At 37.0% G+C, this 15,324-nt stretch overlaps 1 protein-coding gene across 1 annotated transcript; it reads left to right on the top strand.

Annotated features, from left to right (window-relative positions):
• Positions 1–11,888: 11,888 nt before the first annotated feature.
• LOC131160773 (citrate-binding protein-like) lies at positions 11,889–14,159 on the top strand. The gene is made up of 2 exons (XM_058116657.1): positions 11,889–12,200; positions 13,719–14,159. Exons 1-2 carry the CDS (start codon positions 11,889–11,891, stop codon positions 14,157–14,159), a joined length of 753 nt encoding a protein of 250 aa, XP_057972640.1.
• Positions 14,160–15,324: the final 1,165 nt, after the last annotated feature.

Genomic DNA, 15,324 nt, shown 5'->3' with positions numbered 1-15,324 from the left:
ATCACGATAAAGCTAACAAGACATTTGTGCGTGTTCTGCCAGCCGACTGCCACCATTCTGATTGATTTTTTTTAAAATTGAGTTGTTCAGTGACAGACGATTGCCACCCTGAGGACAGCCAACTGCCACATTTCTGTGTGTGAAAAATATGCATGAAATACATGGACAAACGACTGCCAGAGATCCCACAGTCATCTGGCTCGCGAAAAAACTCCAATTTCTCAAAGGGGTTTATTTTTTACATTTAAATTACTCAAAGCCCAATTTATTTTAAAACTTGGACTCTATTCCAAGTAAACTTTGGAAACAAGAAAAAAACCATTCTACATCTATAAATACCCTTAAGATACATTGATTTACACACCAAGATTTCAAAATCAGTAATCAAACTCTCTCTTAAGCACTCTGAAATTCTGAAAACTCTTTATTGCTCTCAACATCCACAAAATTCTCAGAACTTCTGCTAATTATCTAACTGGTATTGTACTTCAATTGTTAGTTCTTTCATCTATTGAAAGATTCCTACGGTGATAAAACTCTAGAGCTTCAATCTAAATTTCATTCTGTGGATTTACTGAAGTATATAGTTTTTATCTGTACTAATCAGCTCTTGAGGAGCAAATTCTTGTATGCCTTGTTTTTAAATCTTTGCAGCAAATTGATTGACTGTTCAAGTGTAGAATCGTTGGACCAAATAAGGAGATATTGTTTGGAGAAGGAGGGATGTAGCGTTAACCAAGGAGTGTTGTAATTGGTATTGTTCCGCTTGATAAAGGAGCAGTGATAGTGAATCCTTTGGTGGTTTTGCCAAGGGCGAGGACATAGGATGTGTTGAAGTCGAACCTCGTAAAACCTTGTGTTCTTATTTCTTCCCTACTCTTTACTTTTAAGAAAAATTTATAATTTGCGTGGATGTTATATCAAACTTTGAATTCTAAGTGTTTGGTTGTTAAATAGACTGAAAGTTAATTTGTTTTGGTTTGATTAACATTGATTGCGGAAACTGAAAGGGACTACGTTGGTTGATCATCCTTGACTTATTAAACTGAAAGTTTATTTAAAAGCTGAACATTGGGAAGAAGGGTGTTTGTGGAAATTAACAACAGGGCTTATACAAATTTAGCAAACTTTTCACATTACTACAGGGCTTTTACTAAGTGATTGATTATTTTGTTTTTGGTTGAAATTTCTCTGGTTCAATTTTGTGATTGTGGTTGAGCATTGATTAGTGTTATAACACAAAAGTATTAAAAAGGGAAATAAATTTTTAAAAAATCCCAATTCACCCCCCTCTTGGGAAAGTTATTCCATTTTCAAAACTATCACTAGTATGTACACTAGGTTCACCCATATTATAAACTCTCTAAATGCATTAGGGAAAAACTACACCACATATGAGATAATTCGAAAAATCCTTAGAGGACTTCCACCAATTTGGGAACCTAAGGCCACTGCAATAACAGAAAGAAGAAATTTGAAAAATACGTCCCTAGATGAATTAATAGGACCACTTCTCGCATATGAGATGACAATCAATGAATGAAATTCTGAAGGTAACAAAAACAAGAAATCAATAGCCCTTAAGGCTGCAAAAGAAAGTTCTAGTAAAGGAGACAACGAACTAGATGACGATGATGTAGCCTTAATCTCTAGAAGACATGGAAAGTTCTTTAAAAAGAATAAGAAATTGACTAGAAAATTTAGAAGCTCAAAATTTGATGAAGGGGAAACTAGCAAAAAGGAAACTAAGAATGAACCCCCTACATGCTACAATTGCAAGAAAGATGGACATATTAAACCTGATTGTCCACAACTTAAGAAGGACTCCAAGAAGAAGAAAAAGAAGACAATGAAAGTTACCACGTGGGATGACTCAATCTCAAGTGAATCAAAAAAATGAATCAAGCAATGAAGATGTGGCAAACGTCTACTTTATGGTGAAAGATGATGAGGTAAATTCCTACTCTAGCTCACAAGAAGAAGAATCTAGTGATGATTCATGTTGTGGCACATGTGACAGCATGCCCTTATATAAAGAAGTGAGATTTTTGAAATTTTAAGAGAGATTCATGTCATTTTGGTGAGGAGATCTGGTGAAACCCTACCGCCGTCGCGACGAGGAACGACGACGATGATGTTGAGGATTTCGGCAAGGTACGATGGTTCCTCTCCGATTTCTCCTACTTGCGCCCTAGTCGCCGTCGTGATCTGCTGGTTCGAAATCCTACCCTGCAAGGTTGAGCTCTTCCTCTGGTTCGGCTGGTCTGTGCTGGTAGCGGCCAATGGTAACGGAGACTTGAGCAACAAAGTTTTTATTGTGAAACCTTACCGCCATCGCGACGAGGGACGATGACGAGTGCCCTTTCTGCTGGTTGGAAATCCTTCCCACGAGGTTGCTTTGCCTCTGGTCGGCTGGTCTATGCTGGTTGCAGCCAGTGGTGGCTAGTACGGTAGCCGCCATCGGTGCTCGGCCTCCTTATTGCTATTTGACTTGTGGCAACACTGAGTTTCTGCCATTGTCAGAAGCTGCATAGGGATATAGTAATCTTACCTTTCGGTGAAACAGGCGAAGCAGAACGAAGCATTGTGCGGTGGTCGTGCTAAGAGCTCTGTTGCCAAACTCGACACTAAAGCATCTTGTGCTTGGTTTGAGTCTATGAATCTGTGTGAGCCGCCTCCGTTTCCAGTCCTAACTGTGAGAGGAACGATGACTCCTCGTGAGCAACGCTACTTGATAAAGACGAAGTGTAACGGCAAAGAGGGACATACGGTGATGGTAGATGCAGATCTACGGGACTGTAGGTTTGGTTTTTTATTTCTTTTTTTTTTATTTATTATTTTTATTTGCTTTTTGGTGGTCAATATGGAAAACAGGTAATTTTTTAAACATGTCTGAGCCATCTTCGGTAGCTGTTACCAGAGGGTTGAGGGGAGGTGTCGATGCTAGTATACGGGAGACAGGGAGTGGTTCAAGGGATGTTAAGGTCGAAAAGGGGGAAGGTTTTGCTGGGGGAAAATTGCTTGCGGAAGCTTTGAAGAGGCCAATTCCCTCTTCAAAATTCAAAATTCCATTAAGGAAACTGGAACTAATTAATGGGGAGTTAGGTTTTGTTTTCTCGGATGTGGAGATGGAAAAAGCTGCAGAGGATCTGAAGTTTGCATTGGTGCTAAAGTTTCTTTCTGCAAGACCGTCTATTGATGTCTTTCAGAGGCATATTATCAAATCATGGGGCCTCTCTGAAGTTCCCATGATAAGTTTTATAGATAACTACTGTGTTCTGTTGCATTTGGTAAACGAAAAGGACTACATTCATACATGGGCACGAGAAGGAAGGTGGATGGCAAGGTGCCAATTTCATATTTTTAATTGGTCCGTGAATTTTGATGTTAACAAGGAGCCATCAATCGCACCTCAGTGGATTTTCTTACCACGTCTGCCTTTACATTTATATAGAATGGATTGTTTACAGAGTTTGGCCACTAGATTTGGTAGATTCTTGAAAACGGATAATGCCACGTTACATAAAACATAAGCCACGGGTGCGAGATAATATGTTGAAGCGGATTTGCAGAAGGATCCTGTGGAGGGTTTTCCATTGGTGGCAGGACAAAAATAGAATTGGAAAAGGGTAATATATGAGAAAAGGGGTTTCTATTGTAACAAATGTTGTAGACAAGGTCGCACTGAAGTTGTATACTGGTTTGGAGTTAAGCCTAAGGATAAAAGAAAGGTTGGTATGAGGAAGGAGGTAGATGAGACGGTTTGAAAAGAAGTGGGTAGAAAAGAGAATATGATAGTTGAAGAGGAAGGTCCTGTTTTGAAGAGTCAGGAACAACGAGTGGGGGAGAAGATGGATGGAAATGTGAATGGTCCGTTGAAGGTGATAGAGAAAAATAAAGAAACCGTGAATAAGGTTAATAATGTGGGGACTAAAAGAGTTGAGGAAGTTAATTTGGTAGAGAAGAATAGTGGAGAGAAAGAAGATCGTTGTAAAGGCCAAAAGTCAAAGATGGTAGGGGTGCAGGTAGATCTGGGAGATTGTTCTAGGTTTGCTCAGGAAATCGGAGTTGTTTATAAAGGGGGGAGGGGAGAAGTTGAAAAGGATAAGGATGGAAAGTTGATTTTAGTGGAGGAGGTGGATGAGAGAGAGGGGGAAGTGGAGGGTGAAATGTGGAGGGGTAATTATGATGTATTATCTGAGCGAGATTTGGAGGTTTGCATTGATACTCAAAAAGAATATTATTCTGATCCAGGTAATGTGACAGTGGGTGAATCAGAAGGGAGAAAGAATGATGATGGACAAGTGAGAAAGTCTAAGAGGTCTAAAGTAGTACCTCAAAAGTTGAACCTATGATTGACAAAATTATGTTTTGGAATTTAAGAGGGTTGGGCACGTCGAAGAGAAGATTAAAACAAATTGTGAAGGATCAGAAAATTTTGATTTTGGCAGTCTCGGAACCTTTTCAAGATATAAAAAAGATTCGAAGGTGGGCGATGTATTTGCAATTTACTAACTTTTGCTCTAATGTAGAGGAAGGTGGGAAGATTTGGTTGTTCTGGAATGATGATGTTCAAGTGAATTGGGTGGATACCTTAAATCAATGTGTGACAGTTTTGTCTTACTTTTGTTTATGCTAAATGTTATCATATTGAGAGAAGAGATTTATGGGAACAGCTTCAGGGGATGTCGACTGTGGATGTGACTTGGGTTGTTATGGGAGATTTTAATGTAATTCGATCAGATGAGGAAAGGGTGGGAGGTAGACCTCGCTTGGGTCCATCTATGGCTAAATTCAATGGTTGTATTAATAGCTGTGGGTTATTGGACCTCAAGTTTGAAGGAAGTCAATTTTCATGGTATAACGGCCAACAAGGCTTGAGAAGAAGTTGGGCGAAACTTGATAGGGTGCTGATTAATAATTTTTTTTCTATAAAATATGGTGAAGCTAATACTTCTTTGTTGAAAATAAATACTTCAGATCACTTTCCTATCTTATTACAACTGTGTGCGAGTAAGAAGAGGTATGGGCTAGCGCCTTTTAGGTTTCAGAACATGTGGATATCTCATGGGGATTTTTTGGGAATGATTGAATCATCTTGGAGAGAACACATTGTGGCGGAGTCAGGATTGTGTAAATTAGCGGGTAAATTAAAAAGACTAAAACAAAGGCTTAGGGTGTGGAATAAACAGACTTTCGGGCGTGTTGGTAGTTTTATTCGAGAGTTGGAGGAAAGGGTGGATAATTATGAGAATTTACTATAGACAAAATACTCAGAATCAGTTGAGGAAGAGTTCCTTGTTTCTAAGGCTGAATTGGAGGTTTAGTATAAAAGGGAAGAGGCCAGATTGGTGCAACAAGCAAAGATGAAATGGTTGATAGATGGGGATCAGAATTCAAAGTTTTTTCATGCTGTGATTACGCAAAAAAGGTGAAATTCTTGTGTAAATTCAATGACGCTTCCTAATAGTTCGGTGTTGGAAAATATGCAGATGGTCCATAATGAGGCTGTGAAGTATTTTGAGCAATTTTTGGGGCAAAATAGTTCAGTGCAAAGGTCAAACCTGGAAGATATCATGCATTCGGTAGTTTCTGAGGAGTTTATAGGTCAGCTGAGGGAAGAACCAACCGAGGAGGAGGTTTATGAAGCTGTTTTGTCTATTTCTCTAAATAGTAGTCCAGGACCGGATGAGTTTGGGTCTTCTTTTTATATAACTTGTTGGAAGATTATTAAAAAGGATGCGATGGATGCGGTAAGAGAATTCTTTAGAGGTGATATGTTGCCTCGGTATTTTTGTTCCTCTTACATTTTGCTTATCCCTAAGGTAAAGGACCCTCAGTCTTTTGATAAATTTCGGCCGATAAGCCTTTGTAACATAATCTATAAAATTTTCTCCAAAATCCTTGTTGGTAAGCTTTCATTGGTGATGGGTGATTTAATATCTTTAGAACAAGGTGCTTTTGTGAAAGGGAGGAGTATTTTTGAAAATATAATGCTTACTCAAGAGATGACAAAATTATTACATAGGCGGGTGAGAGGAGGTAATATAATGCTAAAGCTTGATATGAGCAAAGCGTATGATCGAGTAGAGTGACAGGTGGTAGATCAGATTTTTCAGGCTCTTGGTTTTCCAGATTAGTTTTGTAAGTTGATTCAGAATTATATTTTCACTCCATGGTTTTCTGTCAGGATGCATGGCACTTATAGAGGTATTTTCAAGTCTAAAAGGGGCTTGAGGCATATATTTTCATCATCATGGAAGGAATTCTTTCTAAATTAATTCAAAAAAAGTTGTCTGAGAAGCGGATTTTACCTTTTGCACACCCGTGTCGTGCATAGATTATATCACATTTAATGTATGCGGATGACGTTGTTATTTTTGCTAATGCTGGAAAAAAATCTGTTAGTCAGTTAATAGGGGTGATTAAAGAGTATGAACACTGGACTGGCTAAAGGGTGAATAAAGATAAATCAGCTATATTTTTCTCAAACAAGTTAGGTGTTCAGAGGAAAGGAGAAATTCTTCAAGAGACTGGTTTTATTAAGGGTAAATTTCCTTTTACGTATTTGGGAGTGCCAATTGTGGATGGTAAATTGAAAGGCTGTCATTTTGACCCTTTAATCCAAAAAATTAGCAAGAGAGTTGAAGGCTGGAAAAGTAAACTGTTATCTCAAGGAGGTCATCTTGTTTTGTTGAGACATGTGCTTTTAAGTATGTTGTTACATCTGTTAGCTGTTCTAAATGTACCGAAACTGGTGATTAAAAAGATTCAAGGTATATTTGCTTCTTTTTTCCTAGGGATTTAAGGATGGAAAAGAAAAAATGAAATGAAGAGCTTGGAAGAAATTGTGTGTTCCTATGGAGGAGGAAGGCATAGGAGTAAGGGACATTTCGGAAGTGCAACGGTCTTTGTTCATGAAGTTTGGTTGGAATTTATTAACGCAAAATTCTTTATGGACTAAATTTTTTAAAGCTAAATATGTGAAAGGAGGTCATATTGCTCTTTGCAGATCGCATGGATCAGATTCTTCATTTTGGAGGAAGGTTCTGCAGGGTATGCCTAAACTGTTAAGTAAATCTAAGTCGAAGGTTAGAGAAGGAGATGTGAATCTATGGTATGATAAGTTTCTAGATTCGGGACCTTTGTTTGCAGATTGTCCAAATGGTGTTCAATCTCATATCAAATTAAAAGATTTGGTTATTAATAATGCGTGGGATGTGGAAAATTTGCAGAGGATTCTGGGGTTTAGTAAAGTGGATGAAGTGATGGAAGAGGTGGGAAATCTTACAAATGGCTCCCAGAAAAGGATGGTTGTTTTAATACAATATCCGCATGGGATGTTATCAGAGTTAGAGCTCCAAAATTTGATTGGATTAAGTGGGTTTTGAACAAATGGTTACCAAAGAAAATTTCTATCTGTATATGGAAGGCTGCTTTTGAGTGCCTAAGTGTTGATGAAAAGGTGAGAAGGGTGGGGGTTTCACTTGTTTCAGCATGTAATTGTTGTGAGATAAGGCAATCAAAAGATTTGGAGCATGTGTTAAATAAGGGAGACCTTGCTTCTGAGGTTTGGAGAAAGGTTTTAGTGGAGGTAGGTGTTCCTTTCCTTAGGCAACAAAGTTGGAAAGAAAGAGTCTAAATGTAGTTTAATAGGGCTTCTAGGTTCTCTCAACTGGGTTCTTTGATGGGTTTGATTCCTTGTTTAGTAGTTTGGAGGCTGTGGAGAAGAAGATTTGTGGCCAGAATGGGAGGAAAATTAGAAAGTAGTAGTGATGTGTGGCTATCCATTAAGTATTGGGTGGGGGTTTTGAGTAAAAACATGACAGAAATGGTTCAGTTAAAGGATTCGGATTTTCGGATATTGTAGAATTTTGAAGTGCAAATTGTGAATAAAAGAATTAAAACTATGCAAAGTGTGAGATGGCTAAAACCAAGGCAAGGGAGGTTGAAACTAAATTTGGATGGGAGCAGCCTGGAGAACCAGGGCCGGCGGGTGGTGGTGGCATCCTTAGAGACCATACAGGTTCTTTTGTGATTGGTTTTTCAAAATATTTTGGTACTTATTCAAATAATGAAGCTGAATTGAGAGTTGTGTTAGAGGGAATAAAGATTTGCAAAATTTTGGAACATACCTGTATCGATATTGAACGTGATTCGAATATTGTAGTTAATTGGATAAGAGCAAGGAAGTGCTCTTTGTAGTATTTGTGGGATTTTTGGGAGCAACTTATTGGTATGAGAAGGGAATAAAGTGGCAGATGCCTTAGCTTGACAAGGTGTTATGGAGAGGAATAATTTGTTTACAAATAGTAGTCAACTCCCTAGAGTTAGCAATGGTTTGTATAAATTGGAGAAGATGGGTACGGCTTATATGAGGTATGTTTAGCTGTTTTTCTTTTGGTTTTATCTTATGCCCTATGTTATTTATATTTTGTTTTGTTTTGTTGCGTAAGGTTTGTTTTGTAGGTCCTGTTTTGTTTTGTATTGTTTGGTCTTGTATTCCGACTTTCGACTGGATGTTGATGTTGTTCCTTAAGAGATTTTTAACGTGTTGTCTTTTGTTATCTCCCATTGATTGTCTTGTAACCACGGTATTCCTCCGCCCAAAGTGAGGGGTTATTAATAAATAAATGGAGGTACCGCCCTTCTTTAAAAAAATAAAATAAAATAAAAAGCCCTTATATAGAGAAATGCAAATTGAATTATTTTCCTTGCATAATAAGTTTATAAAAGTAACTAAAAGAAACATGACATTGAAAGAAAAAATTGAAAAGCTAAAGAACCAGCTACAAACTTCAATATCAGCTGAAAAAGAAAAAAGACTCACACATTGATAAACTTATAAGTAAAATAAACAAGATATCTCAAGAATTAGCAAAGTTTCAAGTAAATGGTGAAAATAAAAAGGACTTGGAAATAGGTGATCTTAAGAGTAAAATTGAAGATAAAGAAAAAATCATCTACAATTTATTAAAGAAAAAGAAAATTTTGATAAACTGGTTGGATCACAAAGGATGTCCTAGGATAAAGAAGGAATTGGATTCAATGGAGTTGAAAATAAAAAGAAAAAAAACCTTTACATGGGATATTTTGTAAAGGCATCAAAACACTTTGTTAGCACATCTTCAACAAATGCATATGAACATACCACTTGTTTCTTATGTAAGAAAAAAAGGACATAAAGTTTGATCTCAAACATGATTTAGAATTGGCAAATTCATTGGTGAAAATTTTGATTCCGGTGAGGACCATCCCTTGGCCTAGCCTTTTTTTTTTTCTTTTTTCTTTTTTTCTTATTTTTATTTTTTATTTTGGTAAAAGAGGGCGGCACCTCCTAAATTTTATTAGAAAACCCTTCACTTATGGCAGAGGAAAACCGTGCTTACAATTTTGAAACTTTGGGACAATAAAAACAAAATTCCAAGACCCAAAGACTAATTTAACCAACATAAACCAAACCAAAAAATCAAACACTAGCAACCAAAAAACTAAGAAACTAAACCACTAAAAGTGAATTAACACAAAACATCACCAACAAGTCCAATCGAATCATTCCCCTAACTTGCTGAGTAAGATCATCCCCTGGCCTAGCCTAAATCTAGTATCGATTGATCATTTTCTATCCTCCACTTTTGGTCAATCAAAACCTGCCCTAAGTCCAATATATTTGAAGACATCATTTACAAATAATTTAACTGATCAAGAAATTATTGGGTGAAGGAAGTCATCAAAAGTAATAAATTTCCAATGCCCAAACTGCATGACGACATAGTAATTTTTTGATTTGAAAAGGAAGAGAAGTAAAAAAATATTTCATGGCCAAAAGGTATAAAATTTTATAATAAGCCAAAACTTAGGTTGAACCTATATGATTATTTCACAAGTTGTAGTTACACATTTCTAGGGATTAGAAGTAATTAAATGAAGCAGATTTGGGGACATTTTTTTTTGCTTTCTAGCTTTGTGCATCCCCATTGGAGGATGGTGATAATCGTTGAGTCGAAGAAATCACCTAATTAAGGAAGTAAGGTCCAAGGCAATAGCCCAAGTGAGGTGAACCCCCTATTGCTCAACCATTATTAAGGAATTACATGGGAAAGCCCATAGGTGAGAAGCATAACAAATATTGTCTAAACACATGGTAGTCACCCAAGCTAAGCAAAACATTTATTGCCCAATTGTCAAAGGAATTACAAGTTGTTCAGAGGGCAAATAGTAGCATCAGACAATAGAGGTTACTCAATGATCAAGTGAAGAAACAGACAAGCATCAGCAGCCTAGATGAGAATAAAGGGGAGAATGAATAAGGTATTTGTCTTGGCACATTTGACAAAAGTGAGCATAATCAATCTTAACACCAAAAAAAATAAAAATTCGCATTCGTAGGAATTACTTGTAACAAACAATAAATTAGCACGCCTAGTGAGACATATCATTGTCATTATTTATTAGAAACACTTTCCAAGTGCTATACAAATTTCAATTCACAAGATCATCAAGAATTTCTTAAATATTACATTTGCATAGACAGAAATCCTACACATATTATCCTTAGATAAGTGTAGCAGTACTATTGCATAAAATGTCTTCATCTATCTTTTCCAAAGAGAATCAATACATTAATTTGCAAAAAGCAAGACATCTAAAATTTGATGTGCTGATTTAAGAACCATAAATTACCAATTCTATCATCTTTTCTACAAATTTATTAGGATTTTGAAAAAGACATTGTCAAAAGTGTTTAACAAAATAGTCGCAGAGAAATCTTTCAAAAAATTCACACCACCTTTCTTTGAAATTATCACAGTGAAGGAAATATTAAAACTCTTCAACAAAAAAAAAAAAAAAAAAAAATCCCCAAGCCTCAAAATTTTCCAAGTAGCTGAAATTGCATCAGGAGTTAAAAGTCTCAACCATGTTTGAAGAATCTAGAAGCTTAAACCCCATGACGTAGAGTGCTATCACCATTGAGGTCATTGACCACAAGAAAAATCTCGTGCTCAAGTTTATACTCTGACCACAGTGTTTTATGGTCGAAGAAGATCAGTCTTTTACCCATTAATTTTATGTTCACATATCTCATAATAGAGAATAAAAAAGAAAATTGATAGAAAGTAATCTACTCTATACATAAATGGAAAAGAAGAAACCTGAAAGTGGGAACCGAATCCGGATAATGTTCTTTTGGTGAAGTGATGGTATCCGCAAAGGAGGCGGAAGCTAGACGTACCTGCTGACTTCATTGGCATGCCGCCAGGTTCCTCATTACTGCGGTGCAAAATTCTTTAGATGGTTACGCCATAGGCACCTTTTGTTTATTTTTATTATTTTTTTGAATTGTTACGCCATAGGCACCTTCTCATTAAAAAATATATATATATATATATATATATATATATCTGCAGGCTCTAGGCCGGGATATGATGATGGTAACCTTTGTCGGGACGATCAGAAACAATATATGGGGACCAAAAATCGTACTAGAATTATTGATCAGTTGACTAAAAAATAACTATTTACCCAAAAAGAAAAATAATTACCTACCTAATACTATTAATCAGTTGACCGAAGAACAAGTATTTACCCCGAAGAGAAAAATGATTACCTACCTAACTAATCAAGGTCAAAGGTTTCCTAATTACGGTGATCATCTTTCTTGCATGCCGGCAGGGAATGGACTACCTTACTCTCTCTCTCTCTCTCTCTCTCTCTCTCTCTCTCTCTCTCTCTCTCTTATTTTTCCCAAAAACCTTCAAAACCAGTCGGCCAGCGTGCTCTAAATCCAGTATAAATACAGGGTCCTTCGAGCAAATCATAAACATAAACCATAAAACAAACATACACCATTAGTATTACAATAGTATTCCAAAGTTTTTAGTAAGCAGATGGCCATGGGTGCAGCCCTAATTGTGTTAGTGACTTTTGGGCTTGTTCATACTCTTTTGTTCACGGTGCACCATGCAGCTGCAGGGTCGGAGGACGCCAAGCCCGTCGACCCTGTGCCCATTGACCCAACGGAGGGTTTTGTGGACGTACCTTTGAACAATTCCAACTTCCATAATCTGAAACCCTACGACCTGGAGGCGAGCCAACGGTACAGCTTTGAGAATGGCGTTCACAGGTTTTGGATTTATTCTACTGACATGCCTCTCTCAAATGGCAGCCCTACCCACCCTCGTTCCGAAGTCCGCATTGAGGTAAACTTTCTCTCCTATACATATATATTCTCCATCTCTTCCTAAATTTAGTTTTTTTCCATTTTCATCAACTATTTGTGCCTTTGTTATAGATGGTTGATTTTCAGTCTTAAAATAAATAATAACATTTAAAGCAAAACATGGACTGTATACGTGCTTGAAAGAGGAAACAAGTGGGCGGGGCAGAAAATATTGTTTTACTCTTGAGATGCTAAGATGAATTTTACTGAAAGAAACTGTAAAAGACGAGTTTTATTCCTTTTGAAAGGTTAAAGAAATTTTTTCCTGAAGCTTCTTGGGAGACCATAATGATGCTTGTCTACCAGGAGGCAAAAGGATTACAGAAACATCAAAAACAGCAAATACAACACAATAATAACAAAATTACACCACGAAATGCTGAAGTAATGCAAAGAAGTCATATCAACTTACATCAATCAACTTCTTTTCAAACAAAACAAAACTTGCATCAATCAGCTTAGGAGATATCCCAGAAAATGAAACTCTCCGCTGGAATGGCCGCAGAATCATTTCACCATATTCGGATGTGATTCAACAAATTCTTCCCAGCCCAAATTCAAGAGGTTGGATGATGTTCTAGACCAAAGGAGCCCATTTTGTATGATTTTTTGATGGGTTAGCACAGCTTAAATTCAATAGGAGTTTTATTGCTACATTTTTAGTTTTAAGTCACTAAAATACGAAAAATAATTACACTTACAGCCACATACGTTTTTTTTTTTTGGAAGCTGTATACATAGGAGAATATATATAATTTTGATGAATAAAAATTCAAGGGAAAGGACAAAGCAGTACAATTGATTAATATTATTATTATTGAAAAGGTAAAATCAGTACAAATTATTGACGTGAGCTTAAAGAGAATGCATGGGAAAATAAGTTATAGGGGTAGAGGGGTAGGGTAATCAGCTTTCTTCGGACAAATCAGTGGGAGGTCTGTCAACAAGCAATTATTTTCGTATATTCAATTCTCAGCAGTCAGTCAAATGCAGAGATTCTCATATTATACAGTATTATTAGATATAGTGGTTGCAAGTAGGCATGAGAGAGAGAGAGAGAGAGAGAGAGAGAGAGAGAGAGAGAGGCGTTCCTTCTCTTCACGTCTTTGTTTTTTTTATTTTTTCCTCTTCCCTTTTCTATTAAAATAAATGCTTTAAAATTTTTTAATCATATATTAGTGCCATAGAAGAATATTGTAGTGCTCGCCATGTAAAGGAAACGTCTAGATCATGAAGATACCTCATTCACCACTTGATGGTATTAGAGAATTTTCTTTATGTGACGTAATCTCATGTATCGTATTGTAGTATATATTAAACTTTTTTTCTTTTGCTTTTTCCTTTTTGAGAGGTATATAGACTACAGACTTTACATGTAAGTTAGGTAGGGTATATTTTGCTTTGTGGTGAAAAGAAAAAATACTTCTTGATAGATGCTTCTACCAATTGCATAGCACTATTCTAACCTTTTATATATATTTGATATAAACAATCTCAGGGATATTATTTTAGTACCGGCATTTGGCAATTTGAAGGGTATGGATATGTACCATCAGGAACATCCGGTGTATGCATCATGCAAATATTTGGAGCACTAACTCATCCCACAACCCTCATGCTTAAAGTTAATAACGGCACACTCACGTACTACTTGAGCAATGTTCTCCAAGAAAATATATATGATAGATGGTTTCGACTAAATGTAATTTATGATACGGAAGGTGAAGTTACAAGGACTTTCATTAATGGGGTTCTTATGCTCGAGGCCCCTCATCGTCAAAGGTCAATCCATCATTTTCAATACGGGATCTATCAACAAGAAAATGCTTCTTACTATGGAGAAACCCGTTGGAAGGGAATTAGAGTTTTAAAAAAAGTTGGTGATAACTCTCAAAAATTACCTTCCAAGAAAGATAGTATTCATAGAAAATTGTTGTAATTAAAAAAGCGTCACTTTCAATTGCAAATTACATATAGTTGAAAATTAATAAATTATTAATTATTAATTAGCTATTCCATACTTACTTATGTTGCATGCCCAAATATTTATTGGTTAAAACATTTGCTTGCCTTGCAATCTATGTGTGGAACTATTTTTATTTTCATTTTAGTAGTACAAAATTGTATCAAAGCAATGGACTCAGGGGCACATAATATGCTATTATAATAATTCTTTAAAGTGTAAAAGAAAAAATTCTGTACTTATCAATCTCTTGAAAATATCGCACTTACCCATCACTCGAATCGTACTAAAATTATTATATATAGCATTCAAAATAAGGACTAAAGCTTAAAAAGGTGTCCGATATATTACAAGTCCCTTGCACAATGCGTTTCCCTTGCATTATTACAATCTTTTAAATTTGGACGCTGACATAGATATTCAATGAAGGGGACTCTCTCTCTCTCTCTCTAAGCTACTCCCTTCCACTGCGACTGATTACTCATTCATGACTTTTGAATCACAAAAGCCAAGGGATGCTGCATTCTCTCCAGCAAATTAACCTCCCCAAGAGGAAATCACGTCAGCATGCTATGGCAACGTTGTGCTGCTGCTCAACCAACAGCAGAACCAAGCAAAGGCAGTGATCCAAAGCAGCAGAGACAACAAACAGGACAAGGAGAAAGACAAGATGATTTGACCACCACCCAGCACCCTATAACCACCCTCACCACCCAGCACCGGCATAACCACCGTTGCCACCATATCCGCCGTAAAAATAGAGCATATCCGCCCAGCACCCACCGAAGCTCCAGCCACCGTCACCGCTCAGCACTACCCAGCACCGCCATAACCACCGTCACCACCCAGCACTGCCATAATCGCCGTAAAAACAGAGCATTTTTCGATCTGTTGATAAGGCAGCAGGAAAATGTCTACTAACCGAAGAAGTTGCCCACGGATCGGAAACTCCTCAGCCGATCTAAGTTTTATCTCCAGATTGAAGAACTTTCTTAGCATCACCGCCAGGGAAGGAACTTCGCCAGATTTCTCCTGCTTCACTTGGAGGTTCTTCCATGGCTACTTTCAAGCCTTGTAAAAATGGCACGTGAAAAAGACTGAGGCAAGGAATTGGGAATAATTGGATGGAAGGATACAAGAT

The sequence above is a fragment of the Malania oleifera genome, chromosome 7, assembly GCF_029873635.1.
Source record: "Malania oleifera isolate guangnan ecotype guangnan chromosome 7, ASM2987363v1, whole genome shotgun sequence".
Classification (NCBI taxonomy): Eukaryota; Viridiplantae; Streptophyta; class Magnoliopsida; order Santalales; family Ximeniaceae; genus Malania; species Malania oleifera.
Note: the sequence above shows the minus strand (reverse complement) of the source record. Positions and strands in the feature narration are given on the sequence as shown.

Excerpts from the sequence above, each read along its gene's own strand:
- LOC131160773 (XM_058116657.1), top strand. The coding sequence starts at position 11,889 with ATGGCCATGGGTGCAGCCCTAATTGTGTTAGTGACTTTTGGGCTTGTT. Across the intron at positions 12,201-13,718 it reads GTTCCGAAGTCCGCATTGAG|GGATATTATTTTAGTACCGG; the intron begins GTAAACTTTCTC and ends AAACAATCTCAG.